This window comes from Gopherus flavomarginatus, chromosome 5, assembly GCF_025201925.1.
Source record: "Gopherus flavomarginatus isolate rGopFla2 chromosome 5, rGopFla2.mat.asm, whole genome shotgun sequence".
Taxonomy (NCBI): Eukaryota; Metazoa; Chordata; order Testudines; family Testudinidae; genus Gopherus; species Gopherus flavomarginatus.
The window spans coordinates 4,063,234-4,090,324 of record NC_066621.1 but is presented as its reverse complement, the minus strand read 5'-3'; the positions used below and the strand labels follow the sequence as shown (position 1 = coordinate 4,090,324).

At 51.6% G+C, this 27,091-nt stretch overlaps 2 protein-coding genes across 3 annotated transcripts in view; one reads left to right on the top strand and one right to left on the bottom strand.

The window, feature by feature from the left end:
- Positions 1-2,818: 2,818 nt before the first annotated feature.
- Positions 2,819-24,106, bottom strand: LOC127052840 (zinc finger protein 572-like). Of its 2 annotated transcripts, none has more exons than XM_050956960.1 (2): positions 22,380-24,106; positions 2,819-3,087 (listed from the first exon to the last, which is right to left on the bottom strand). In XM_050956960.1, the coding sequence occupies exon 1, from the start codon at positions 23,582-23,584 to the stop codon at positions 22,649-22,651; it is 936 nt and encodes a 311-aa protein (XP_050812917.1). In that variant the 5' UTR covers positions 23,585-24,106; the 3' UTR covers positions 2,819-3,087; positions 22,380-22,648. The 2 variants fall into 2 exon arrangements, with proteins under 2 accessions (XP_050812917.1, XP_050812916.1); XM_050956959.1 differs by lacking the exon at positions 2,819-3,087 and adding an exon at positions 17,026-20,236.
- Positions 4,792-27,091, top strand: part of LOC127051295 (zinc finger protein 569-like) — a 34,635-nt gene continuing 12,335 nt past the window's right edge. Inside the window, exons 1-7 of the mRNA XM_050953382.1 lie at positions 4,792-6,527; positions 7,961-8,090; positions 8,363-8,479; positions 8,806-9,773; positions 13,124-13,253; positions 13,503-13,616; positions 13,977-14,780. Of these exons, the coding sequence (XP_050809339.1) occupies positions 6,120-6,527; positions 7,961-8,090; positions 8,363-8,479; positions 8,806-9,773; positions 13,124-13,253; positions 13,503-13,616; positions 13,977-14,780 (2,671 nt within the window). The 5' untranslated portion in view covers positions 4,792-6,119. The remainder of the gene's footprint in view (positions 6,528-7,960; positions 8,091-8,362; positions 8,480-8,805; positions 9,774-13,123; positions 13,254-13,502; positions 13,617-13,976; positions 14,781-27,091) is intronic.

Genomic DNA, 27,091 nt, shown 5'->3' with positions numbered 1-27,091 from the left:
ATAATTATTGTGTTGAATATATTGCATGTGTTTGTGTTATTTCTTTGAAGTCTCCAGCTATCTGGCAAGTAAGTGGGGATTACCCAGTGGTTAGAATTTCCCCCCCAAGCTGCCCTGGAGACCCTGCCAGGAAGGAGCGAGGTGGGTGGAGGCACTGCCAAATAAATTCATAGGAAAAAATAAAGAAGATACACCCTGCTGAATGAGTGTCGGGATCCAGAAGGACCCAGACCTGTCCATCAAAACCTGTAAGCAGATTGGCATTAAAGAAGGTAACCGGGTGGAGAGGGGGCACTATATATCTATCTATCAGGCTTTATATTCTTTATACTTATGCTAACAGTGTGTAACTATGAATCAGATTCCCAGCATGCTTTTCACCGAGGCCAAGCCTGCAGTGAACTGTGTGTAATCCTAGTTCCTTGTGCACGCAGGACCTGCCCCATACTCAATGTATGTTGTGCTGAAGTTTGCCAATGTGCTGGGTACAGACCGTACAGCCAGGGCCGGTGCAAGGATGTTTCGCACCCTAGGCGAAACTTCCACCTTGCGCCCTCCCCCCGGCCCCAAGGCTCCCCCTCGTGGCAGTTCACCCCCCCCCGCCCTGAGGCACCCCCCTTGCGGCAGCTCCCCATCCTCTGCCCTGAGGCACCTCCACCCTGGCCACAGCTCACTCCTGCTCCACGCAAGAGCACGAACACCCCGAGCACGCCATTGCTGCTTCACTTCTCCCACCTCCCAGGCTTGTGGCGCCTAAGCTGATTGAAGAAGATCCGGCCGCCACGGTCGTTGGCGAAGAAAATGGCGCCCCCCAAATGCCAGCACCCTAGGCAAGCGCCTAGGTTGCCTAAATGGTTGCACTGGCCCTGCGTACAGCTTGGTAAGGCAAAGAGAGATGATTTTTTTGATGCTTGACCAATATGCAGGCTCACCTAGGGCTAGTGCAGGATGCGGCTGGGTTTGCTGATGCCTGGAAACCTGTGTTCAAAACAAGATAAGCAACTGATTAAAAACTGGGTGCAGCCTTTCTTTGTTGTAAACAACTGAGGTATATACACAAGGAGGGTTAGGCTGATGATTTTGGAGAAGACTGAATGTTGCCGGAGAAGATAGATAAGTCTCAGCTTCCCAGATGAGAGCGATAAAGGGTTAACCCTTTCCTTTCTAGGTGGGGCTCTTTTGTCTCTGACTAATAAAGCTGATTGAGGCTGAGTTATTTGACATCTCATCAATATTTGAAAGCGAACCCCAACAATCAGTACTTTCAAGGGGAGAAAATGCCAGGTATGAAAAGGCCCTTTCACCTCGAGGACAAGGGCAGAACAAAAATGAATGGGAGGGAGTTAAGCCCAGACGAACTCCAGTTAGAAACAAGGCACCAGGGATTCTTCCTAAAAGTGGGAGAGCCAGAGACCCCCACTCATGGTCTCACCCTGCCCCTCCTCTTCCCCCCGACCAAGCCTGGGCCCCTCCACCTACCTGGGGTTGTGGGGCCTGAGAGCTGCCCCCGGCCTGTGTCCCCACGCCCTGAGTCCCCCACCTAGGGCAGATGGAGAGTCTGCGGCTCTCCACAGCTCTTACCCCCCATGGCTCTTACTCCGACCTGGCTCTGGCTTCTGGCCTGGCTGGGGGTGGGGCCTCGGGGGCCAAAGAGCCGCAGCTGAGCCATGGTACGAGCTGCCCAGGCAGCTGTGGGGAGCTGGAGTCCTTCCATCTGCCCTGAGAATGGGATCTGGGGGGCAGGGCCGGGGGCTGCTCTCAGCCCCACCCCCCCGGGCAGGTGGAGGGACCTGGGCTCCCCAGGCTACTATTACCCAGGCTCCAGTTTCTGGCCTGGCTGCAGGGAGCAGGGCCCTGGGGAGAACAGGGGTAGGGAGCTGAGCCTGTGGTGAAAAGTGGGATGGCCATGGCCCCCTGACCCAGTGCCCCTCCCCCCGTTCCAGCACACCTGGGTGCCAGTTTTTACCCATGCGGATGATTAATCATGGGAACACACTCCCCAGGGGCGTGGCGTATTCCCCGTCCTTTGATGCCATCCACACCCGACTGGAGGCTGGTCTGGAAGATGCTTTGGCCAAAGAGAAGCGATTGGGCTCAGTACAGGGGTGACCGGGTGAAAATCTTTGGCTCGAGCTACTCAGGAGCTCAACCTAGATGATCTAATGGTGCCTTCAGTTGGTCTCTACAGATCTATGAAGGAATTTCCCCCACGGGTGGGGAACTTTCCCAAAGTGCCCATTGCAGAAATTGGGCTTGCTTTGGGCTTAATGGGCTTGTGAGTTGCTTGTTGGCTAGTTTATGGCTTGTAGCTTGTTGCTGCTTTTAATTATTTTTTTTTGATCGGCTCCCAGCAAGTGGGGGCAAGGGGGGAGAGAGTCGGGGTGCACAGAGGGCTCAACACAGGCCCAGACTGCATGCCAGGGGCAGGAGGATCTAGTCACATAGAGTGTTGGGGTTCTTGGGGACTGGCTTGTTTTGAAATGGGATTAGCTTGAGTTTGGGCTTCTTGTGACAGTCGGGTGCTTATTGACCCAGGGTGAGAGTTGGCAGCTGTGTTTCTCCCACCATCCCCTGCTGCAGCTGGCTTTGGGCAGAGCTGGAGGCAGGATACTGGCTAGGGGCCCAGCATTGGCCTGATCCAGGGAGACAGGGAGGTCTGGCTTGATAATGGAGCAGGGAGAAGGCTCAGGATTTCCCTGGTTCTTTCCCTGTTGGGAGCTCCCCTGCGGGTTGGAGAATTAGAGGGTTAAAACCAATGAGCTCTGAGCCTGGCCACTTCCCAGAGCGGTGCTGTAAGGGGCGGTTGTAAACAGTGCAGGGACCATAGTTCCTTCCTGTCCAGCCCCCTGCACCTCGCCTGGATTCGGAGTCACTCCCTGTGCGCAGGGGCGAGTCTCAGTCTGCAGCCGGGCCGGGCCGGGCGGTGAGTGGGGGCCCCGGGCGTGGGGGGAGAAGCAGCCAGACGGGGCTCCAGGGAGGGAGAGAAACGGCAGCAGAGGCAGGAAAGCGGTGCCTGGAGAAAGCGGTGCCACGGGCGAGGGGATCGGAGCCAAACTGGCTGGGACGGAGAAACACCCTCCCAGCCACCTGCAGGGAAAGCACAGGTATTCGACACACTGGGTTGGGTCCCCAGGGGTCTAGTGGTTAGAGCAGGGGGGGTTGCGAGCCAGGACTCCTGGATTCTCTCCCTGGATCTGGCAGGACTCCTGGGTTCTGCCCTCAACTCTGGGAAGCCAGTGGGGGCTTGTAATTAGACCCGTGAAGATCTGTGTATCGGGATCTAGGACAGGGGGTCTCAACTGGGGGTCGTGAGGTTATTACAAAAGGGGTTGCGAGCTGTCAGCCTCCAGCCCCAAACTCCGCTTCACTGCCATCATTTATAATAGTGCTAAATATAAAAAGGTGTTTTTAATTCATAAGGGGGGGGGTCGCACTCACAGGCTTGCTGTGGGAAAGGGGGCACCAGTACAAACGTTTGAACCGCTGATCTAGGAGCAGGACGCAGGTGAGGAGTCAGTAGCCCAGAGGACTGGTTGCCTTCATTATATTCACTGCTTTGCATTATATTCAGCCACAGGCGCCTGCTTCCTCCTTTCCCTGGAGGTGCTTGACTCCCCCCACCCCCCGGCCCTGCCCCCACTCATGGGCAGCAGATGCTGGCTGGTGGATGCTAACCTCAGCTGGCCCTCTCGCTGCAGCCCCATCCCCTTCCCTTGCAGGAGTCTGGAGCCCCCCTCCCCATAGCTGCCAGCCCCCCCTGTACCTGCAGCCCACCACCCCCAGCACAGGGCAGGCAGCCCCAGCGCCTCCAGCTCCCCAACCTAGCACCTGGGGCCCCCCCAGTGCTAGGCAGCCCCAACCCCCCCAAGTCCTGGCTGCCCTAGCTCCAGCCCCAGCAGTACTGAAGAGGAGCAGCTTGCCTGGCCTGGGGCCAAGAGGGAAGGGCAAGGAGGATGTAGCTTTGGAGAGGAGCATGGCTGGGGCCATGTGGGGTTGTTTGAGGAGGTACAGCCTTCCCCAGCCTATTGGACACACTGCCCAGGCCCCCACTTCACCCCTTCCCCAAGGCTCCACCCCACCCCTCCTCTTCCTGTCCAGTTCCATCCCTTCCCCCAGTGCGCCCCGTCCCTGCTCCTTCCCCCCTCCAGTGCCTCCTGCACACCATGGAACAGCTGATCACAGCGGGTGGGGAGCACTGGGAGGGAGAGGGAGGAGTTGATCAGCAGGGCTGCCGGCGGGCGGGAGCAGGGGCGGCTCTAGACATTTCGCCGCCCCAAGCACGGCGTCATGCCGCGGGGGCGCTCTGCCAGTCGCTGGTCCCACAGCTCTGGTGGACTTCCCACAGGCATGCCTGCGGAGGGTCTGCTGGTCCTGCGACTCCAGGCACGCCTGTGGGAGATCTACCAAAGCCATGGGACCAGCGGACCCTCCGCTGGCACGCCTGTGGGAGATCCACCAAAGCCACGGGACCAGCGGACCCTCCGCAGGCACACCTGTGGGAGATCCACCAAAGCCATGGGACCATCGGACCCTCCGCAGGCAGGCCTGTGGGAGATCCACCGAAGCCGCGGGACCAGCGGATCCTCCGCAGGCACGCCTGTGGGAGATCCACCGAAGCCGCGGGACCAGCGGACCCTCCGCAGGCATGCTGCCAAAGGCACCCTGCCTGCTGCCCTCCCGGCTACCGGCAGAGCGCCCCCCGCAGCTTGCCACCCCAAGCACGCGCTTGGCTTGCTGGGGCCTGGAGCTGCCCCTGGGCGGGAGGCACTGGCGGGAGGGGGGTAGCTGGCTGCCGGTGGGTGCTAAGCACTCACTAAGTTTTTCCTTGGGAGCTCCAGCGCCTGTGGATTCAGCAGTAACGCAAGGAACGTACAGGCCTGAACGTTAGCTTCCGCAAGCTTGAGGCCTATGAACTTTGAAGAGCTAAACTTTGTGCAGATAAACGGCCCAGTGGAAAACCCCAAGTATTTGGGGAGCTGAAAACAGAGTGTATACGGGGAAGTTCTGACCACGGGTACATGATCCAACTTCAGGAGTGTCTAGGGTGACCAGATGTCCCGATTTTTGGGTCTTTTTCTTATATAGGCTCCTATTACCCTCCACCCCCCTCCCAATTTTTCACATTTGCTGTCTGGTCACCCTAGAAGTGTCATGGTAATGAATTTACATACATAACAGGTACATGTGCTACATCCACAGATACCTAACCACTAAAGGGCCATGGAAACAAATTGCCGTGTTTAGATAATAAGTTGAGATCACTGATATACTAACCCAGAGAAGAAAGACAGTCCAAAATTGGAAAGGTGTGGATATACCCCTATTGAATATGCATCAAACATAGTGTCATCAGCATATCATATTATAAAAGTTTCATCCAGCCTAGGGGCGGTAGGAGACAGAGATGATGCCCTTGGGTTGGCCACTGGAGATGATGGGGCAGTTGATAGTATTGTTCTGCAAGGGATGGTGAGAGTATATGGCCGTGCAGAGGTACATTTTGTAGTATCTCTATCTACCTTACTGAGTCGGGGTGTTTGTGACTGTGCTAAATGTATTAATAAACCATATTTATCAATATAGAAGAGTTCCTATAGTGTGAGTGTTGCAACTGTGCACATTGGGGTTCCCAACTATATAATAATGTAAATAACACAGGGCCTGATCTTGGGGGCAAGAACCTGTCAACCCTTAAAGTGATAATTGGTGATTCTTAAGTTATATATATAAATATATAATCTGTAGATCGGGCTACAAGTCCTAACAATGATACTTTTTAGGTTGATTTTCACTTCACATGGCCAGGAGGGGACCCAGGTGTGCAGAAGTACGTAGGTGATAGGAGGGAAAGAGTCACCAACTTTGGGGGCACCTGTGCTGGGTCTGTGTCTCTCTCCACAACACTGGGGCTGGGAAGGGGGCTGGGAGGGGCTGTTCCTGTGTGTCTCATTCCTTCCGTGGCTCTAATTTCTCTCCCTAGAGGTGATCATCCCCTGGGCTGATCTCAACCCCCCTGGACATGTCCCGCATCCCTGTACAGATGGTGCTGCAGGGGGTCCATTGCTGATGCCAGGCGATCCCCAGGGAGATACAGCTGTGCTCTGGCTCAGAGACGGGCCATGGCTGCCCAGGTGGCTCCCACAGCTGCTCTCAGGCTCCAGTTCCAGCCCCAACCAGGATGTGGCCTGGTTCCCAAAGAGGAAGTGGAGGAGCCAGATGCCCACGGAGCCATCGACATGGAGATGGATCGTCTGCGCTTCAGGGGTTTCTGCTACCAGGAGGTTGAGGATCCCCGGGAGGCGTATGGCCACCTCTGCCTCCTCTCCCGGGAGTGGCTGAGGCCGGAGGAGCGCTCCAAGGAGCAGATGCTGGACCTGCTGGTACTGGAGCAGTTCCTGAGCATCCTGCCCCAGGAGATCCAGAGCTGGGTGGGGGGGTGTCACCCCCAGACCGGGGAGCAGGCCATGGCACTAGCAGAGGGTTTCCAGTTAGCCAAGCAAAAGCCCGGAATATGGCCACGGCAGGAGGTAATTTACAGATGTGAAATCATTAGAGAGTGGGACACAGGCCATTTCCCCTCTAGGGGGAGCCAGCTCCAATCCACCCATGAGGCGGAGGGGACAGGTTGGCTGAAGGGGGTCTGGGAATGGGACACGGGACCTTTCACCTTGGGACGGGGAGGCGCTGGCTCTGATCTGGCCCTGGGACAGGGGACTGGCTGGCTTTTCCTCCTAGATGGAGTGGATGGGATGGCTCATGGGGGTGAGAAATGGCACGAGAGGCCTTTCTCCTCTACGTCTCCAGGACAGGAGTTCCCATCTGACGGTTTGAAGGCTGGCGGGGAAGGAGTTGATCTGGCTAGAGTTGCCGCTTCTGTTGACCAAACTGAAGCAGTGCTTAGGCCATAGGTGAAGGGAGAGACCGGGGCTTGCAAAACTCCTGTACTAGTGCTAGAGAGGCAATTTCCATACAAGGAATGGAATCCTGCTGAGGAATGTGAAAGCAGCTTGCAAACAGATGGATTAACAAAATGGGAATTGCTTTACTACTCCAGAGCGATTGTATAAGGTGGCTATGCAAAGCAAATAAGGCAGATGTATATCCATGAACAGTACCCTCCAAATTGTTTGTACTTGTACTACCATTTCCACTTTGCTGTGGAAACCTCATGGGAGCTAAATGGTTGCAATCGCTGTGCTGCTTACCTGTGCCTCTGTTCTTTGGATGTTTGGAAGCTTAGCAGGACCTGTCAGAATGAGGATATCTGAGGCTTGCGAAACCCAGAAGCCTCCGGGTATCTGAATCTGGCAGTTACAAGACACCTCTGTGTCTGGCAACTCGTAAATGGAGCTACGAGAAAATCGATGAGGTCTCCGTGTTAACCAATATCATATCCATAAGGCCAATCTATATCAATAGCATGTGTTATATTCATGCTTTATGTGACTATGAATTGTATTCATATGAAGCTCTTCCCAGGGCGCTTTTCAGTTATGCTAAGATTGGTTAACTGAGGGCACATATGAAGTGTTGCAATTTCAGTGTCAGGTACAGAGACATAGTAAAGAGACAGGATAAGATGAATAGTTTTGTTGATGCTTAACAAACATCTGTTCAGTACCAAGGCAAGGGTTGCTGACCTTTAGAGAACTATGTTCAAAAAAAGATAAGAAACTGGTGAGGACTGGTATGTCAACCTTCGTTAATATCATGGGATGAGTAGAACTTTCCCTTTGTTGTAAACAACTCAGGAATAAATACGATTGGAGGTAAGCCAATAATTTCAGGACAATCTGGATCACTGCAAAAACGGTCTTTCAGATCAGATTGGTGATGTATTAACCTTTGCCTTTCTGTGCTGTGCTTTTTTGGCCTCTGACTAATGAAGCCTGATTGAGCCTGGTTGTGGGATGGCTAAACTGAACCATAACATGCTGATTAGTGGCCCTTGTTGTTCCAGGAGCTGGTGACATGGAAGGAGGAGACTGTGTGTTCCTCTGCGGCAGAGCAGGCAGAGCTGGATCCAGGACAGGGCGAGATCTGCAGGGCGGTTAAGGAGGAGAATAAGGAAGACACTCTCATTTTGCTGGGTGAGGAACTGTTTCAGGAGCTGGGGGTGGGGGTGAAGGGGGGTTGGCAGGAGTTACTGAGTACTCAGGCTGCATCGGGGGCATTACGTTTCTGGGGAAGTGGCTTGTGGAGCCCCCAGGCCCAGCAGCACAGAGACAGTCACCCTCCAAATGGGGATGCTGCATCTTCCCAGCAGAGAGCAGGGCTGGGATTAAAATCGGGGCACGTTCTCCATACAAAGCCCTAGGGGGAGATTTCACCAGGGGTGTCTCGCCCGTTTCCTCCCCACCAGAAGGATTCACCATCCCCGACCTGGCTGCGATCCCCCAGATGGAGCCCGAGGAAGAGCCGAGGGTCCCGAATCTCCAGGGCTCTGAGGAAAGGGAGATCCCGAAAGGCGCCCGCAGAGGTGAGGAATGAGTGACACCGACTGGGAGTGAAGGGAACAGGTGGGATCCCAGCCAAGCCAGTGGGAGCCCCCCAGTTCTGTCTCCACTCGCTCTGTATTGTCCACAGCAGGTTCCTGTCCTCATGGCAGGTGTCACTCCTGGATCCCACCCCTGGCAGGAGCCCATCCCTCCTCTGGCCTTTCTCAGAGGGCTCAGCTGGGATTCTGGTGGAGTCCCGGCCCTTCCTCTCCCCTCTGGGAAAGTGTTTGGGTTTTCACTTCCTGCCCATCAGGTTTTCTGCTCAACGACAAACGAGCCCTGGCTGGATTCTCTCTCTCTCGTGCAGCAGGTGCCAGGACAGATGAGGGGAATCCCCAGTGGGAAGGACCCGTGGGAGCTGAGCCACCTGGGACGTCCCAGAGCCCCGAGCAGGGAGATGCCTGTGGGACAGCATGGCTGCAGGGAGACCCCCCAGGGAAGGAGAGACCTGCTGGGTGTGATGACCCCCAGCCTCAAGGAACCCACATGGGACAGAAACCCCGTAAATGCCCCGACTGCGGGAAGAGCTTCAGGTGGAACTCGGCGCTCCTCCACCACCAGCGATCCCACACGGGGGAAAAACCTCATCAGTGCAGGGAATGTGGGCAAAGTTTTGGGCAGAAATCCACCCTGACTAGGCACCTCAGGATCCACACTGGAGAGAGACCCTACACGTGTCCCCAGTGTGGGAAAAGCTTTAGCCAGAAGTACAGCCTGTCCCAGCATCAGATGACGCACCAGCAAGAGAGACCTCACAAATGCACCGCATGCGGGCTAAGCTTCGCTCTCAAATCGTACCTTGTTCGACACTTGGTGAAACGCCACATGGGACAGAAACCCTATAAATGCCTCCATTGTGGGAAGCAGTTTGCTTGGAGCTCAGACCTGAGGAAGCACCAGACGACCCACATGGTGGAGCGCCCCTACAGATGCCCCCAATGCGGGGTAGGGTTCACCCAGAGGTTCAGCCTCCTAACGCATCAGAGGACCCACATGAACGAGAGACCCTACAAATGCCCCTACTGTGACAAGAGCTTCAACAGGAGATCGGGGCTTGTCAAGCATCAGAAGACCCACACGGGGGAAAAACCTCATGAGTGCACCGAATGCGGGCAAGGCTTCGGGCAGAAATCAAACCTGACTAGACACCTGAGGATCCACGCTGGGGAGAGACCCTACAAATGTACCAAATGTGGGAAAAGCTTCACTCAGAAATCAAACCTGGTTCAACACTTGATGAAACGCCACATGGGAGAGAAACATGATGCAGCAAATGTAACTTCAGATTCAGTAGATCTAGCATTGCAATAGGGACTCCACACACGGTGTGGTACTTCCTTTGCTTGGAGTGGGGCACTTCTTCCCCCATACGTATTAAAAAGTACAAGGTTTAAAGAGCCTGGGTGGGTAGTAGTGGCTTATCGATGGTGACAAGTGTGAGAACTGGGAGCACAGGTACCAGCTTCCCATTTTTCTTGGGGTGCTCAACCCCTGCTCAGCCCCAGGCCCCACCGCCACTCCACCCTTCCCGTCCCTGCCCTGCCCCTTTCCCACCTCTTCCTGCCGTTCTGCCCCCTCCCCTGAGTGCACCCTGTCCCCTCTCCTCCCCCATCCTCCCAGTACCTCCTGCATGCTATGGAACAGCTGATCATGGAGGCCAGGAGCCGGTGGGAGGGAGGGGAAGGAGTTGATTGTCGGGCTGCCGGTGGGCGGGAGGCACTGGGGGGGGGGGGGGGGGAGGAAGGGAGGATGTTGGCTGCCGGTGGTGCTAGACACCTGCTAACTTTTCCCATGGGTGCTCCAGCCCTTGAGCACCCACAGGATCAGCAGGGCCACCCAGAGGATTCAGGGGGCCTGTGGCAAAGCAATTTCGGGGGCTCATTCCATTAAAAAAAAAAGTTGCAATACTACAGAATACTATATTCTCGTGGGGGCCCCTGTGGGGCCTGGGGCAAATTGCCCCACTTCCCCCCCTACAGACTCTGGGCAGCCCTGAGGGTCCGAGCCTATGTTTGGGAGGAAGGAAGAGATCTTTCTCCGGGAGTAGGAGGGGGAGATAGTTAGGGGGAGTTTCAAGGTTAGATGATTGGATGTTGGAGGGAAGTGATCACAAGGGCACTAGTGGTAGAAAACTAGAACAGAGACTGGCAGTGGAGGTACGGACCATTTGGAAAGTGGGATGACGTAGGCGTGGGAATACGTGTGTGTTTCGGTGTGTATCCTTTAAACACGTCTCAGGGCACGTCCACCCCGTGAGTTTTATTCCAGAATAAGTGTGTCCACCCAGGAAGTTAGAGTTATAATTAGACTTGTATACGGATGCCTGTAAAATACCCTGTGCTGATCAACCCTCACTGGGGGAAGATTAAAGGTGACAACCGAGTAGGAGTAAATCAGTTGTGCCCCAGCCGGACAGTAGTTTGCTACCATGCTCCTAACTGGCAAGTAGCGTTATGGGATAAAAATGCAGCTCATTGTCTCAGAGCACATGGTGAACAATGGGTTACCAACCACCCCGTCTTAGCCTGCGGCTTCAGCGCTGAGCCGCGCCGTCTGTTGCAGGGCTCCAGTAAGTGGTGGGCACAGGGCGGTTTTCCTGTGTGGCTGCTTCCTGTAACGGGTGATTCACGTCCTACTTCCTCACCTAGCTTTGTGAGTGTCTGAACGAAATAACGTCCTTGGAAGGAGCTGCTGCTTGGCCAGCATGGACGAACAGCCCAGGCTAGTTCACCGTTTACTCCTACAAATGCCGCTGGGCCAAGTGCTGGGTGTGAACCCAGTTTTCTCTGCAGTGTAAATGGGGCGTCGGCTAGTCAGTTTCATAGGCATTGAGCAGGACGGTGTCCCAGAAGTGTGTTACTTTTAGGGGAGGGAATTGCAGGGCACTGCGAAGCGACCATTCCTTTTCCTTTCCCAATAGGCTGATCGACCCAAACGATCACTACTTTACCTGATCAACCCTGCATGCTGTTCATTAAGCATGAGTGTGCCCTGTGAAGGCAGCTGTACCTATTGCAGAACAGTGAGGTTGTGTATTTCTGTGGCTGTGCTGGGGACTGCTGTGACCCTGCAGCTCACAACAAAAGACCCCTCCCCATCCCCCACCCCATGGCTCCTCACTAGGGAACACATTGCTTTGAGTCTGGAAGGTGTGTGTGTGTGTGTGTGTGAATCCCTTGTTTCTGAAAAATGGATCCCCCTGGAGAGTCTCCTCAGCTGCCTGCTCACTGCCATCCACTGGGAAGAGACTGGGGATATGTCTACACTACACGTTCTACCGCAGCACAACTCCAGTGCTGCAGCTCTGCTGGTGCAGTGGTGCAGTGCAGACACTACAGCGATGGAAGGGGTTTTCTGTCACTGCAGCAAATCCACCCCCTCGAGGGGCGGTAGCTAGGTTGGCAGAAGAATTCTGCAAAGAATTCGACATATTTCACAGCCCCGAGCGATATAGCCAGGTTGATGTCAAGTTTTTGATGTAGACCAAGACTGAGATATGAGTCTCTCCCTATGCCCCTCGCCAAAATCAGCTCTCTTTTCTTTCACCATCTGCCATGATGTTGTTCAGTCCCCATAGGAACAAGCCACACTGGTGGCCAGTGGCCAATATTTAGGCCCTTCGTAGGTACATGACAGAAATCCAGTAGTGGACAAAGGTGGCACAATTTGCCCCTCATCCAAGTGTCTTCCTAATCCTGTCAGCTAGTTGTTGGGTTGTGCTCAGAAGCAGATTCCTCCTAAAAACAGTTTTCACTTGAGCTAATAGTGTACCTAGAGAGGGTCTCATTATCCATGTTGCTATCCGATCCTCCACTGAGCTCCAGGCCTTAGTGCTATCTTGTGGAAATGAGTTCCACAGGTTAATAATGCATTGTGTGTAAGTATAGGTGTGTGTGCGTGTTTGTGTGTATGAAAGTAGAACCTATATTTTGACAAATTTTCTCCCTGTGAAGATACTTATACACCAAAATGAAGTCACCTCTTTACCTTTCTGATAAACTAAACAGAGTGAGCCAAGTCCCTCCGTGTAAGGTGTCGTTTCTAGCTCCTGAATCATTTTTGTGGCTCTTCTCTGCACCTTCTCCAGTTTGTCAACATCCTTGGACAGTGTTTTCTAATATTGGTCTCCCCAAAGCCACACAAAGAGGTCAAATCACCTCCTTCCTCACTGCTCCTGTTTAAACAGCCACGGATGGCATTGGCCCTTTTTCCCAGAGCATCTCACTGAGAGCTCATGTCCAGTGGTCTGTCGACAATGACACCAGAATCCCTGTCAGAATCAGTGCTTTCCAGGAGACAGTCCCTCATGGGGTCAGGAAGGCCTGTATTCTTTGTTCCCAGGGGGATACCCTGTCATCTGGATGTATTGAAACACATTGTGTTTGCATGTGCCCAGTTTACCAAAGAGAGCAGATCCTGCCCATGTTCCCACCAGCGTCACCAGCTCCCATCCGGCCCCAGGGCAGCAGGACTGGCTGGCTAATGGGGGTGGGGAATGGGACATGAGACCATTCTCTTCTAGGACCGCATGGCAGGAGCTTCCATTGGATGGTTTGTTGGCTGATGGGGAGTGAGTGGGTCTGGCGGGGATTGCAGGTGCTGAGCAGGGGTCTTTGTTGTTCCAGGAGCCGGTGACATGGGAGGAGGAGGCTGCATGCTCCTCCAGGGCACAGTGGACAGCGCTGGCCCCAGCGCAGGGCAAGATCTGCAGGGAGGTGAAGGAGGAGAATAAAGAAGAGCATCTGATCTCACCGGGTGAGGAGAACCTTTCCCTCAGGGATTAGAAGCTGGGGTGGGGGGAAAGGGAGGTTCTGATGCCTTTGGGGCATTGGCCTCTGGATCCCCCAGACCCAGCAGCACAGAGACCATCACTCCACAATGCAGATCCCACTTTCCCCCAGCAGAGAGCAGGGCTGGGGTTAAAATCAAGGAGCAGTTGTCCGTACTGAGTACTGGGGGAGATTTCACCTAGCGCCATCTGGCCTGTTTCTTTCCCCCGGGCAGGATTCCCCATCCACGACCTGGCCGTAGTCTCTCAAATGGAGCGAGGGGAAGAGCTGAGGGTCCCAGATCTCCAGGGCTCTGAGGAAAGGGAGACCCTGCGAGGCACCCACACAGGTGAGGAATGAGCGACACTGGCTCAGAGACTGTCCTGGAGGAAAGGGAAAAGCTGCCGGGGTCTCCCCCTATCTCCCTTCTGTTCTACCTTGTCTCTGTCAGTACCGTCCCCAGCAGGTCCTTGTCATCACATCAGGTGACACTCCCAGATTCCCACCCCTGGCAGGAGCCCTCCCCTCCTTCAACTTTTCTCAGAGGGCTCAGCTGGGCCATTAGGGCAGAACTGGCCCCTCCTCTTCCCTCAGGGAAGGGTTTGGGGAATTTGCTTCCTGCCCATCAAGTGCTCAGCAACAAACCCCTGTGCCCCTCTCCCCAGCACAGGGAACGAGCCCCGGCTGGATTCTCTCTCTGTCCCAGCAGGTGCCAGGACAGAGGAGGAGAATCCACAGCAGAAAGAGCCTGCAGGAGCAGAGCTGAACAGGATGTCCCAGAGCCCTGAGTGGGAAGACCCCGGTGGAGCAGGATGGCAGCAGGGAGACCCCATGGGGGAGGAGAGACCTGTTGGGTGTGATGATCATAATCCTCAGAGAGCCCCCGTGGGACAGAAACCCCATAAATGCCCCGACTGTGGGAAGAGTTTCAGGGGGAACTCGACGCTCCGCCATCACCAGCGATCCCAGGCGGGGAAAACACCTCATCAATGCAGGGAATGTGGGCAAAGCTTTGTGCAGAAATCAAACTTGACTAGACACCTGAAGGTCCACACTGGGGAGAGACCCTACACATGTCCCCAGTGTGGGAAAAGCTTTAGTGAGAAGTGCAACCTTTCCCAGCATCAGTTAATGCACTGGCAAGAGAGACCTCACAAATGCACTCAATGTGGGCAAAGTTTTGTGCAGAAATCAACCCTGACCAGACACCTGAAGGTCCACACTGGGGAGAGACCCTATACATGTCCCCAGTGTGGGAAAAGCTTTCGTCAGAAGTACAGCCTGTCCCAGCATCAGTTAAGGCACCAGCAAGAGAGACCTCACAAATGTACCACAGGTGGGCAAAGCTTCGCTCTCAAATCGTATCTCGTTCACCACTTGATGAAATGCCCCATAGAAGAGAAATCCTATAAATGCCCCGACTGTGGGAAACTGTTTGCTTGGAGGTCAGATCTTAGGAAGCACCAAATGAACCACATGGGGGGATGTCCCACAGATATCTCCAGTGCAGGGTAGGGTTCACCCAGAGATTCAACCTCCTGGTGCATCAGAGGACCCACACAGGTGAAAGACCCTACGGCTGCTTGGACTATGGGAACAGCTTCAATTGGAGATTGGGGATTGTCCAGCACCAGAAGACTCACATGGGGGAAAAGCCTCATGAGTGCACTGAATGCGTGCAAGGCTTCAGGCAGAAATCAAACCTGACTAAGCCTCCCTGCTCTGAAGGCAGTGCTGCTGCCAGCAGCAGTGCAATAGGGTGCTAAGTCTGCTGTGAAAAGGGAGTATTAATAAAGTTTATTCATGCCCCTCACCAGAGAATCTCAGGCACACCTCCCAGTTGGTGCACCATTGGTCTAGCCCACCTCAGCCCCCCCACTGGGAAGAGGCTGGCACAGCCACTGACTCATGACCCCCATATAATAACCTTGCAACCCCCCTGATCAGCCAAGGTCTGGAGTTCCACTTCTTCCCCAAAATAGAACCTAAAATGGCTGAATGAGATTACTGTTAATTGCCTAAGCAAGAATCTCACTCATAGTTGTCATATGGATAAAAGCTCTTTTTCACTCCCAATATAGCTAAAAAGACCTTCAAAAAGTCACCAGGTAGGGTGATACCCTGCTTCCCCATGGGACACTGGGAGTGGATCAAATGATGGATGGGGAAGCTGGCAGACTGAAGGTCTAATAGCATGAACTGTTACCCCAAGAAACCAAAGCACATGTTTTCATCCCAAATGCGAAACTATACATCTGTTGTGCTAATCAATCAAATATACCATGGACGATCTGTTTTGTCCTATCAATATGTCTTCCTCCCCAAATTTAGAAGCTGCACACTTGTCTGCTCTGTGAATCAGATAAACTCTCTCTCTCTGTGGATAATGTCTTCTGGGCTATTGTGAGAACTAAATAGTATGAAATGTGTATATACAATCAAAGAATGTATGGAATTTATCCACCAGATTTAGAAGATTAATGGATTTTGTTTGTTTTCTTGGTATATGATGGTTGCACTCCAGAAGCAATAGGCATTGGATCGCACGAAACGGAAGATTGAAAGATATAACGACCTCATCAGGATATAGCCTTGAATTTGTTAAAAGTTATCACCTCGCCCATCTTGTGATGTTGTTTATTGGAATTTCACCCCTTTTATTTTTACTGGCCATTTGCCAACCAAGTTCTCAGATTTCAGCTCAGTTTCTCTGCTGTTTCCATGGGTATCCAGTAGATGGCGGTAGTGTGCAACAAAAGTTTTCAATCTTTTTCCTATCAGAGTCTTTTTGTTTGATTCATTTCAAGGACTGTATTTCATATTAGCCTGCCTCATTTATTGCACGCAGTGTAGTTGTAGTTCGTAGTTGTAGTCGTGTTGGTCCCAGGATACTAGAGAAACAAGGCTACTCTCATTCCTGTGCTGCTGCTGGTGGGAAGCTGTGAAAAGTGAAATTAACAAACATACAAATATCACTTTTCACAGCAGACTTGCTAGGGCAGAAGTCACAGCAGCAGCACAGAAATAAGGGTGGCAATGGGGCGCTAAGTCTGCTGAGAAAAGTGATAGTGACAAAATTCCTTTGCGCCGCAACAACCCTATTAAACAGTAACTATTTTCCAAAATAACACTTCTGCTTAGAAGAATTCAATAAAAAATGTGTTTTAGTCTTAAGCTGGTCAAATAAAAGATATCACTTCACCCATCTTGTTTCCCTAGTATCATGGGACCAACATGGCTACAACTACACTGCATGCAATCAATGAGGCAGGCTAATATGAAATACAATCCTTGAAATGAATCAAACATAAAAAGACATAGGAAAAGGATTGACAACTTTTGTTGTACACTACCGCCATCTACTGGTTACCCATGGAAGCAACAGAGAAATTGAGCTGAAATCTGAGCATTCGGTTGGCTTATGACCAGTAGAAATTACAGGGAGGCCCCCCTCCAACAAGGACTGGAGTAAGGGTCTATAAAACTGAGGTCACCCTGTGGGAGGAGTCTGGAGTTGGCTGAACCCCCGAAGAAGCTGCAGTATCCACAGATGTTTGGAAGCATTCTCCCCCTTATCCAGGGTTAACAGGATAAGAAGAGGTGAGATTTTATTTCAAAGATTATGTTAAAGAACAGAAGGGGAAATACAAACTGAAGGTTGTATTAAGTCAGTATCCTCTAGTGAGACATCACGTAACAACACTGTAGATTTTCACCAATGCTATAAGCACGCTCTCCTTTATAAACTCAAACTGGCCTGCGAGTGATTTAAAACAATAACTTTAATCAATTGCTTTTAATAGTCTAAATTTGTCTCTTTTGAACCAATCCATTCAAGTAGCCGCGATCACACTTTTCAAAGTGCCTTAAAGATAAGTACCTCCTTGGAACTGCCATAATGTGTCAGGTACTAAAGTACTGATGCCTGATATCATAATAAATGTCATAAGAAACCTTGGTGACTTGTATCGTTCATTGATAACGACTGCAGTGCCTCAATGCTCGCAAGACTGTATTGTGTACATTCAGTACCTCCCCAGAATGGTGGTTGTATCTACACTGGATTGGTGAATTGTTGGTTCTACATTAGGGTGGTTCTCGGTGAATTCATACATTCTTGATTGGTTAAGAATAACCAGTGTCCTGATTGGAGAGACACAGTTCAAGTTTAATGTTGACTTGAAGAGAAGCTAGTGTTAAATGACTGAACTAGCATTCTCTGCATTCAATAGGAAGGGATTATCCTATTAGATTCCATTCTAATATTGGCCACACCCCGTATCCAACGGATCTAGTTTGCTTTAAATCTAACTGGCGCATTGGCAAATTAAACTAACCCTCTTTCACATTTTAACACTAAATCAGTCATGCCCCACTCACACAGCAGCCTTCTACCATGCACTAACAGGCTAGTGTGCCATTGGCTGAAGATACAGCTCATGTGCACAAATAATGTTAAGAATGTTACCAATGGTGCATCTTAACTCACAGTTTTCATCTCTAGCTGCTCAGTCTATCCCAGGCTTCCTGCAGGTGGCTAGGCACATAGGGATTTTCCTGTGTGGTAGGTACCCTCAGCTGGTCATTCAAGTCCTACTCCCGCCCATGACTGCATCCCACAGTCTGCTGAGAGTGTCTGAAAAACAGAACAAAACAACCCTGCCCCCCATGCCTGAAAAACATAGTTCTTGCTGCATGGCCAGTGTGGAATAGCTACCCAGGATGTTTCACAATTTACTTTGAAAAACACATCTGCAGAGTGTGAACTGGAAAACAGAAAATGCCCCGTTTGACTTGTAACCGGTAAAGCCTGAGAGTCCCTCCAACCTGTTACAAAATCCCAGTTCTCTCTGCAGCGTGAATGGGGCCTTAGCCGGTGGGTTTCAAAAGGACGGGGTCCCAGAAGTGTGGGGCTTTTAGGGGACACTGAAGGGGAGACAACTACAGGGCAATGAGAATCTACCTTTACTTATCCTTCCCAAGAGGCTGATCGAACCAAACGCTCACTCCTTGACCTGATTAACCATGTGTGCTGGCAATTAAACCTGATGGCGCCCTGTGAAGGCAGTTGTGCCTATTGCAAAACAGCAGGTTTGTGTATATTTTTGGCTGTTCTGAGGACAGCTATGATACCACCGCTCCCAACACAATCTCCCCCGATGGCTTCTCACTAGGGAACACATTGCTTTGTATCTGGAAGTTTGTGGGGGTAAATTAGAAGAATCTCTAAGCAAGCTCCTTGTCCCCAGCTGCCTGCTCCCTGCTGTCTGCTAGGAAGAGACTGGGAGTACGTCTACACTACACAGGTTACCGTAGCACAACGCTAGCACGGCAGCTATGCCTGTTGCTGTATATGGAGATCAAGTCACCTCCCTCCTCCTACTCACTTCTCCTCTTTGTACATTCAAGGATTGCATTAGCCCTTTTCCCGCACAGCTTATATAGCCTTGCCTGTATCTTGTGCTCTGTGTTGTGTTCCATAGATGCTGAGTCCTTTGTCTGTATCTTGAGCCATATACCATCACTATCATCAGCATCTCCCTTTTCCAAAACTAAGTTTGGGTAGGGGGGTGGTTATGAGTGGATTCCATCCACACCTCTTTTGAGCCCCCCCTTTGAGCCTGCTGTGGGGTTGCCTGGATGGTTTTAGATATTATGTTGTACCACTTTCTCCTTGGATGCCCGGGGCCTCTCTCTCCATGCACTGGTATACAGAGAACAATTGTAGATCGTCAGTATCGGGTCATTCTGGCATGGTGGCCAAACCCCTTGTTGTCATTGAGCTCTGTCTGGCAATTCATGAATGAGAACTCCTCTCCTGGAGCCAGGCAGCTCAGGTGCCTCAGCTGTGTCTTGGGAGAATGAACTAAGCTGGTGCCTCACTTTCCACAAAATAGCCAGAGGAGGAGGTGCCCACCTTGCAGGGGTTAGAGCACTTACCTCTGACAGGGTAGACCTCTGTTCAAATCCTTTCTCCCCTCTGCCAAATTGGGGAATTGAACATGGATCTCCCACATCCCAGGCAAGTGTGTGACCCACTGGGCTAGAGAGTAGAGTCACCCACCCTGTCCTCCTCCAGACAGATTCTGAATGGGCCCTGATCCAGTAGTTCGCCTCTGAGCACACCTACCGGATCAAGACCCACCCTCACCTACCATCTTCCCTGATTCATGAATCACTCCGGGAGCTCGATTGGATATCACCATCCAGATGCCTAGGATAATGCAGCAGTGTGCGTGTTCAAAGGCAGAGGCGTAGGCCCCCAAGGAATTTTTACCCAGAAAATGCAGCTGCTGAGTTTGTTTAGGTGCCTAAAGGGTTTGGCGGGAGTTTTGGGAATTGCAAGTGGAGCCTAGAATTGGGATGAAGACCTAAGTCTTTACAAAGAGGAGCAAAGGGAACTGGAGAATTATAGACCAGTCAGCCTCACTTCAATAGCTGCAAAGAGACGGGAACAAATTATTAAACAAACCATCAATCTGTAAGCACCTGGAGGATAATCAGGTTTATAAGGAATAGCCAGCATGGGTTTGTCAAGAACAAATCACACCAAACCAACTCGATTTCCTCCTTTGACAGGGTTACTGGCCTAGTGAAAAGGGGAGACGCAGTAGATGGGCTATAGCTTGATTTTAAGAAGGCTTTTGACACAATTCCACATGACAATTTCATAAGCAAACTAGGGAAATGTGGTCTAGATGAAACTACAGTAAGGTGTGTGCACAATTGACTGAAAGACCATACTCAAAGTGTAGTTATGACTGGTTTGCCGACAATCTGGGAGGGCATATCTAGTGGGGTACTGCAGAGGTCGGTTTTGGATCTCATAACTATTCAATATTTTCATTAATGACTTGGATAACGGTACTGAGCACACACGTGTAAAGTTTGCAGACGATACCAAGCCGGGAGGGGTTGCAAGTGTTTTGGAGGATAGGATTAGAATTCAGGATGATCTGGAGAATTGGTCTGAAATAAAGAGGATTAAATTCAGTAAAGACAAATGCAAAGTACTCCACTGAGGAAGGAACAATCAGTTGCACACATACAAAATGGGAAATGACTAGGAAGGAGCACTGCAAAAAAGGATCCGGGGGTCATAGTGGATCACAAGCTAAATATGAATCAAAAATGTAACACTGTTGCAAAAAAAACCAAACATCCTTCTGGGATGTTGTGATGGGATGTATAAATCCCTCACTGGACAGCAATGGATACAAGGGCAGCTCCGGGCTCAGGAGGCCCCGCTCCTCTGCCCTTGCTGAGCATGCTCCAGCTGGAGGCAGGGTTTAAAAGGGAGTCAGTGGCTCAATGGGGGCTGGACAGGGCAGAGGGAAGGCCCTCTTCCAGGACAGGATGCAGCAAGGCCCTGGCTGGGAAAAGGAATGTCAGTGTGCGGAAGCCCCTGAGCTGGAGATGGGTAGGCAACCTCGTGCTTATGTGGACATCATGCATCCTGGAGCAGGAAAAAGGAGGTAGGAAGTGGCCCAAAGAGGCTGTCTTAGTGCCTATCCCTGCACCCTCATGGACCTCAAGAATGGACCTATATGCCCATCCCTTATTTAAATGTCTCACAACTTGATTAATGTTGCCCATTGGTGCCCTGTCCCCTTTCAGAGTGGCTGAACCTAAATCTCTGAAAACTAGGAAGCACAAAGTCAAGGTACATGATCTCGAGGTACAAAATAACCTTGGAGATATTTGAGTCACAAAGCAAGTAGAGGGGTTTTGAAAACAAATTCTAGCTGCTTCATTGTGGTGATATCCATTGTGCTGGTTACAACATCTGAATTGTGTGTGTATGTATATGTATCTGTGTGTTCATGTACTGTGATGCAAGAAGCCTGAAAGAACACACTTTGCAAAGAACAGATCCCATTTCATGAGGGAATAATTTCTCCTGAGGATTATTTTTAAATTTCCCACCCACTGTTTCTGAGAGGTGATGATGCATGCTGGGATTTTCCAAGGACCCTGGGGGAGTTAAGTACCCAACATCCCAGCTGTAAAGAATTGCTGGATTTACAAGAAATAGTGAAGGGCATTCTCTCATCTGTGCATTTGATCTTTCCCTGTAAAACAAGAATATTTATACTTAAAATTACTAAATAATTTTCTAAATAACCTACCATATGTCCACAGGAGGGGAAGAACTTCTGCTACTGAGCCTTACAGGTGCTATTTTCAAAAGAGCTCAGCATTGCTCTAACTCTGATTCCTTGGGAAGAGCAACTGAACGGGCTGCCCTGGGAAAGGGCCCATATCTCACTGTCTGCCCAGGAGGTCACTGAGGAAGTGTCCCCAGAAGTAAGATACCCCATTCCTCTCCCAGCCTGTCCCTTAGTGAAGACATTTGTGCATTGGATCCGGACTGTGTCCTGGTAGAAGGGGGTAGCAGTGTGGAAAGTTTGACACAGGGCACATCTACACTACAAAATTAAGCTGACCCAAGTTGAGTACAGCCACTGCAGTAATTGAATTGGTTTTACATGTCCACACTATGCACCTTGCATCAGCAGTGCACTTCTTCAACAGAAGTGCTTGCACCAATTTAACTGCCAGGGTCGGGCATTGGGGGATGGTTTCTGAAAGGCAGCAACAGTCGATGTAAGCAATGCAGCGTCCACACTGACACTGTGTCAGCCTAACTACATCAGCCTAAGCACTAAGCCTCTCGGGGAGGTGGATTTAGGTTGGTGGGAGCTACGTATCAGTATAGACGCTTACAAAGCTAGGTAGACGTAAGCTGTCTCACATCGACATACCTCTGTAGTGCAGACCAGGCAATTGTAGGGCACTGCTAATCCCATATGGTTCTGATCAATGGTACACAGGAACTGACCCCCAAAGGGGACAAGATTGGCCTCACGGACACACTTGATTTCCCCCCCACCCCCTTTATGATCATGTGAAGAAAAGTTACATTCTACAAGAAAAGACAACTTCACGTTCAAGTTGAATTTTTAACAACTCAGATTGCACAAGATCAACACAATGGCTCTTCCAAAAATAAGAGGTAGAAAAGAAACTCACTATCCACCCTGCTCTAACCCAGAGGCCACACTCCTCTGCCACAGCAGAAGTCCTGTTCGGAGCTCTGAATGATGCTTACCTCCACATTTATTTCTCAGGCCTGTCTCTGCTGTTGATCCTCTGATGAATAATAAGGTACATCCTGGGACTAAAGCTCTTTCATCAGTTGGAGCGTTTATAGGGTTACCCCCCCATGTGGATTTTCTGGTACCTACGAAACTCCGAGCTGAGACAGAAACTCTGGCTACAGTTGAGGCATTTACAGCATCTCTCCAATGCATGGCATCTCTCTCTAAAGAGCCAGAGTGCTCACAGTAGCATCTCCCAGAATTGGGTCACCTGTCGAGTTTACTCCTGGGCATGGGTCCTCAGATGCCTGCTAAAATTTGGCCAGCCACTAAAACTCTTCCCACAATTGGGACATTTATAGGGTCTCTCTCCTGTGTGGATCCTCTGATGGACAACAAGGCTGGAACTTACACTGAAGCTCTTCCCACACTCATCACATCTATAGGGCCGCTCCCCAGTGTGGGTTCTCAGATGCTGGGCATGCGTGGAGCTTTGACTGAAGCCCTTCCCGCAATGAACACATTTGTAGGGTCGCTCGCCTGTGTGGATGCGCTCATGCCGGATCAGGACGGAGGGATCGCTGAAACACTTCCCACAGTAGGCACATTTGTGGGGTTTCTCCCCCGTGTGGATCCGCTCATGCTGGATCAGGACTGAGAGAACGGCAAAGGCCTTCCCGCAGTGGGGGCATTTGTAAGGTCGCTCCCCTGTGTGGATCCTCATGTGTCGAATGAGCATGCAGCGGCGTCCAAAAGTCTTCTCGCACTCGGGGCATTTATAGGGTCTCTCACCTGTGTGGACCCGCTGATGGTTGGTCAGTGAGGAGCTGTGGCAAAACACTTTCCCACAGTTAAGGCATTTGTAGGGTTTCAGGCCTGTGTGGATCCTCTGGTGCTCTAGGAGCTTGGAGCTTTCCGAGAAGCTCTTCCCGCACTCATCACATCTGTAGGGTCTTTCACCCGTGTGAGTCCTGCAGTGCTTCATCAGGCTCGAGTTTTGCCCAAAGCTCTTCCCGCACTGGGCACACGTGTAGGGTCGGTCTCCCGTGTGGCTCCTCTGATGGCGAAGGAGGTTGGAGCTGTCAGCAAAGCTCTTCCCACACTGGAGACATTTGTAGGGTCGCTCCCCCGTGTGGGTTCGCTGGTGCCTCCTTAGGGTCGAACTCTGCTTAAAGCTTTTACTGCAGTCAGAACATCTATGGGATTTTTCTTCCATGTCTCTACCCTGGGATGGGGCGGGGGGGGGGAGGTGTCTCCCTGGTGCCAACCAGCCCCGTACGGACTCAGGCTGGTGTCTCTCCCTGCTCAGGGCTTTGGGGCTCCCCCCCAGTGGCCTGTGCAGCTCTGGGCTCCAAGTCCCGGCCGGATGCGGATTCCCTCCTTTGTTCTCACCTCCGGGACAGGACGGAAACCCCGCACAACTGATCTAGAAACCCCGCTCCGACTGCTGCCCCACGGCGGGCTCGGCTGGGGGGACCCTGCTGGGCTCAGCGGCACAGACCCCCCCGCGCTGCTCCAGAGCTGGCTGCGGGGGGGGGGTGGAGTCTCTTCGGTACCAGCTGCGTTTCAGCTCCGACCCCCCCGGCCCTGCGACCACTTCCTCCAGGCAGCGATGTCCTGCCTCGGCCTCTCCCCGACGCCCCCACTCACCGCCCGGCCGGCCGGGGCGAGCCCTTCCCGGGCCCGCTGCCTGCAGACTGGGGCTCGCCCCTCACGGCGCTGCAAGACAGGCTCGGAACCCAGGCGTCCGGAGCGCTGCCGGGCTCGCACCCTGCCCCCGACCTGCCCTGTTACAGCCCCCTTATGGCACCACGTGCCCCGGGAAGGGGCGGGGTTCGCATTAACCCTTCCCTGCCTGGCGAGGGCGGGTTTTATAAGCCTGGGCATTAGCGCGCCGCACTGTCACGCTAGGACGCCCCCCCGGGGGGGCACTGGCGGGCAGCCAGCCCTTGTGGAAGGGAGCTCCGGCCGGGATCTCACCCAGGGCCTCCTCCACCCTATGGATGTTCAAGCACAAATGGACACAGTCCCACAGGGATCCCTTATCCCAAGGACAGTGCAGCTGGGCGAGATGTTGGGACCCTGAAGGTTCCCTGGCAGCTGCACGGAATATTGGGGCCCTGAGGGCTCCCAGGTGCACAGAATGTTGGGCCTCTGAGGGTTCTGAAGCAACTGGATGGAATGTTGGGGCCCTCGGGGTTCTGAGGCAGTGGTGGGTGAGAAGCAGACAAACTTGATTCCACAGGAAGGGGTTTCATGCCTCAGACTTTTACCTGGGGTGGGGTTTGTGGGGGGGGGGGGTACCGACTGAGGCTCTAAGGATGGGATGGTGCAAGCCCACCCAAATCTAAGGCACCCCTCCTCCAGCCTAAGGGGAGGGGGAGCTACTGGACCCGGCTCTCAAATGATTTTGAGGGACAACTAGTGGAAAAAAAAAACAGTGATACAAATCATAGGTTCAAAAACCTAGACCCAGGTGGGGCACCAAGCAGAGAACCCTGCACAGCGCTCACATCCATGCTCATGGCTCTGTGAAGAAGTGACCAACTAATATCCCAGGTGGGCCGTGGGACTAGCGTGAAATATGCGCTTGCTCACCAAATTTCTTCACCCTCCACAGGGGATAGGCGGTCTCACCACTTGGTGCTGGGGCAGGACACAAGGCTGAGGAAGTGAAGGGTGTGGAGCACAAGCCTCGACAGCTGTATCCAAGGCACAGTTCGGAGGTGGGCCAGCTGCATAACACACAGCTGGCTCAGGTGGTGCATAGAGGGTGGCTGGGGAGGCTCACGGGTCAGGGGCCTGATTATACTTGGGGTGGATAGCTGAGGAGGCAGAAATGTCTCATGGATTCATACTTCCTGCTCCCCACCCCTACAACTGCTTAGGAAGTTTGTCCACTGGAACTGGACTATGGCCACTACATCATCTCACTCTGGGGTCAATGAATGCTCAGCAGAAAGGTTTTGCATTAGGTAGGAAAGGCAACTATTAGTACTCAGCAGATGGGTCTAACAAATATTTGTTAAAGCAAAACACTCAGCAAGTTGTGATCAACTATTTACAGGTGGGAAGCTCCTCTTCCAGCATCAGACAATACAACTTCAACCTCCCTTTGTTACACAAACTTACTTATCAGAGGGGTAGCCATGTTAGTCTGGATCTGTAAAAGCAGCAAAGAGTCCTGTGGCACCTGCATCCGACAAAGCGGGTATTCACCCAGGAAAGCTCATGCTCCAATACGTCTGTTAGTCTACAAGGTGCCACAGGACTCTTTGCAAACTTACTTATAATTTTTATTCTTTTCTTTTATATGTGTATTAGTCTCCCATTTCCATGTTAATTCTCCTCCCCCATCAGTACAAGTTTAATGTTAGTTCAAACTGGTCTTTTCTAGCTTTTTAGTCACTGGATCTTTTCTTGTTCTCATGACCATGATTGCTCTGCAGTTTCTTACACATACATAGCTCTGCTTCTGCTGTTAAACGTTATCAGAACAAACTTAAAATCCGCAGCAGGCTCCTGCCTAAATATGCCTTCATTCCCAACAGCTCTAGTTCTCGTTTTGTGATTTTGTTTTGTACTGTGACCACCTCTCTCTTGTTTCTAGTGGAAACCTTTTGTTTTATTATAAGTGCTCTGAAAGCGGTAAGGTAAGGTCAGACTCGTAAATTGGGCTACACTACTCCAGGGTCAGGGGCTGTATGTCACAACAGGAATGCTTCAAGGAGACTAGAGTGAACCTCTTCTTTACCTGCAAGGTAAAGACAGGGCTGGCATAGCCCAGAGGAGAGTGTTTGGTGGCTGAAGGAGGTGGTGATAGGGAGTTAACTCCCAGCTACCACAGGCAAGACTCCCTCTCACCAGAGGCAGGAGGGTAACAAGGTGACTTACAATCCTGGATACCCTGAGAGAACCATCACAATTGTTAGCTGACATGATAAGCAAATGAATAGTGTTGGACTACATGGCATTGAGAGAGCAAACCATAATGGGGAAAGTTAAGAACTTGCTGTGAGATACACAACCTGATGATTGGCCGTGCTTGGTTTCCTCCCAGAGTTATACACACAGCTAGATGGAATTCACCAGCTGGTCAAACCAAAAACCTGACAGACCTGATTCTTATCAGTGAAAGGCCCACATGGCCACTGCTGGATGTTAGAGTCTAGAGAGTGTGGCAGGGATCACAAACTACTCATAGGAATGATTAAGTGAAAGTCCATGAAAGAGATGGATGCAATTGGGCCAAATTTGATTTTGATAAATTAAAGGAAAACTCCACGAGGGAGGCACACAAAGCCATGCTTGGTGGGGGGGATTTCAGGTTATTAATTTGTGGTGATGAAGAAATCTCACTACAGACCGAATGGGAACCATTCAAGGAAGCTATACAAAATACAGCGGCGGAAGTTATTGGAAGGCGTAAGCACACAAGGAAAAACTGGATAAGTAACAGAACAAGAACCTTGCAGGAAAAGTGGAAAGTGGAAGAAGAAAAAGTGTTCCACAAAGGAGTGAAGAAATCACAAAGACTGGACAAGCACAAGTGCTGCAAAGAAGCAGCTCAACAATCAGAGGAGGCATCAAGAGAACAAGAAATGAAAACGCTAAACTGCCTAGAGAAGTGGTGGAAGCTGCTTCACCAGAGGTTTTCAAAAGGAGGCTGGACAGCCATCTCTCTTGGATGGTTTTCTATGACAGGAATGAATGGTGACACTGC

What these genes read in the sequence shown, in the direction of transcription:
- LOC127052840 (XM_050956960.1), bottom strand. Translation starts at nt 23,584, where the DNA reads ATGGAAGAAAAATCCCATAGATGTTCTGACTGCAGTAAAAGCTTTAAG.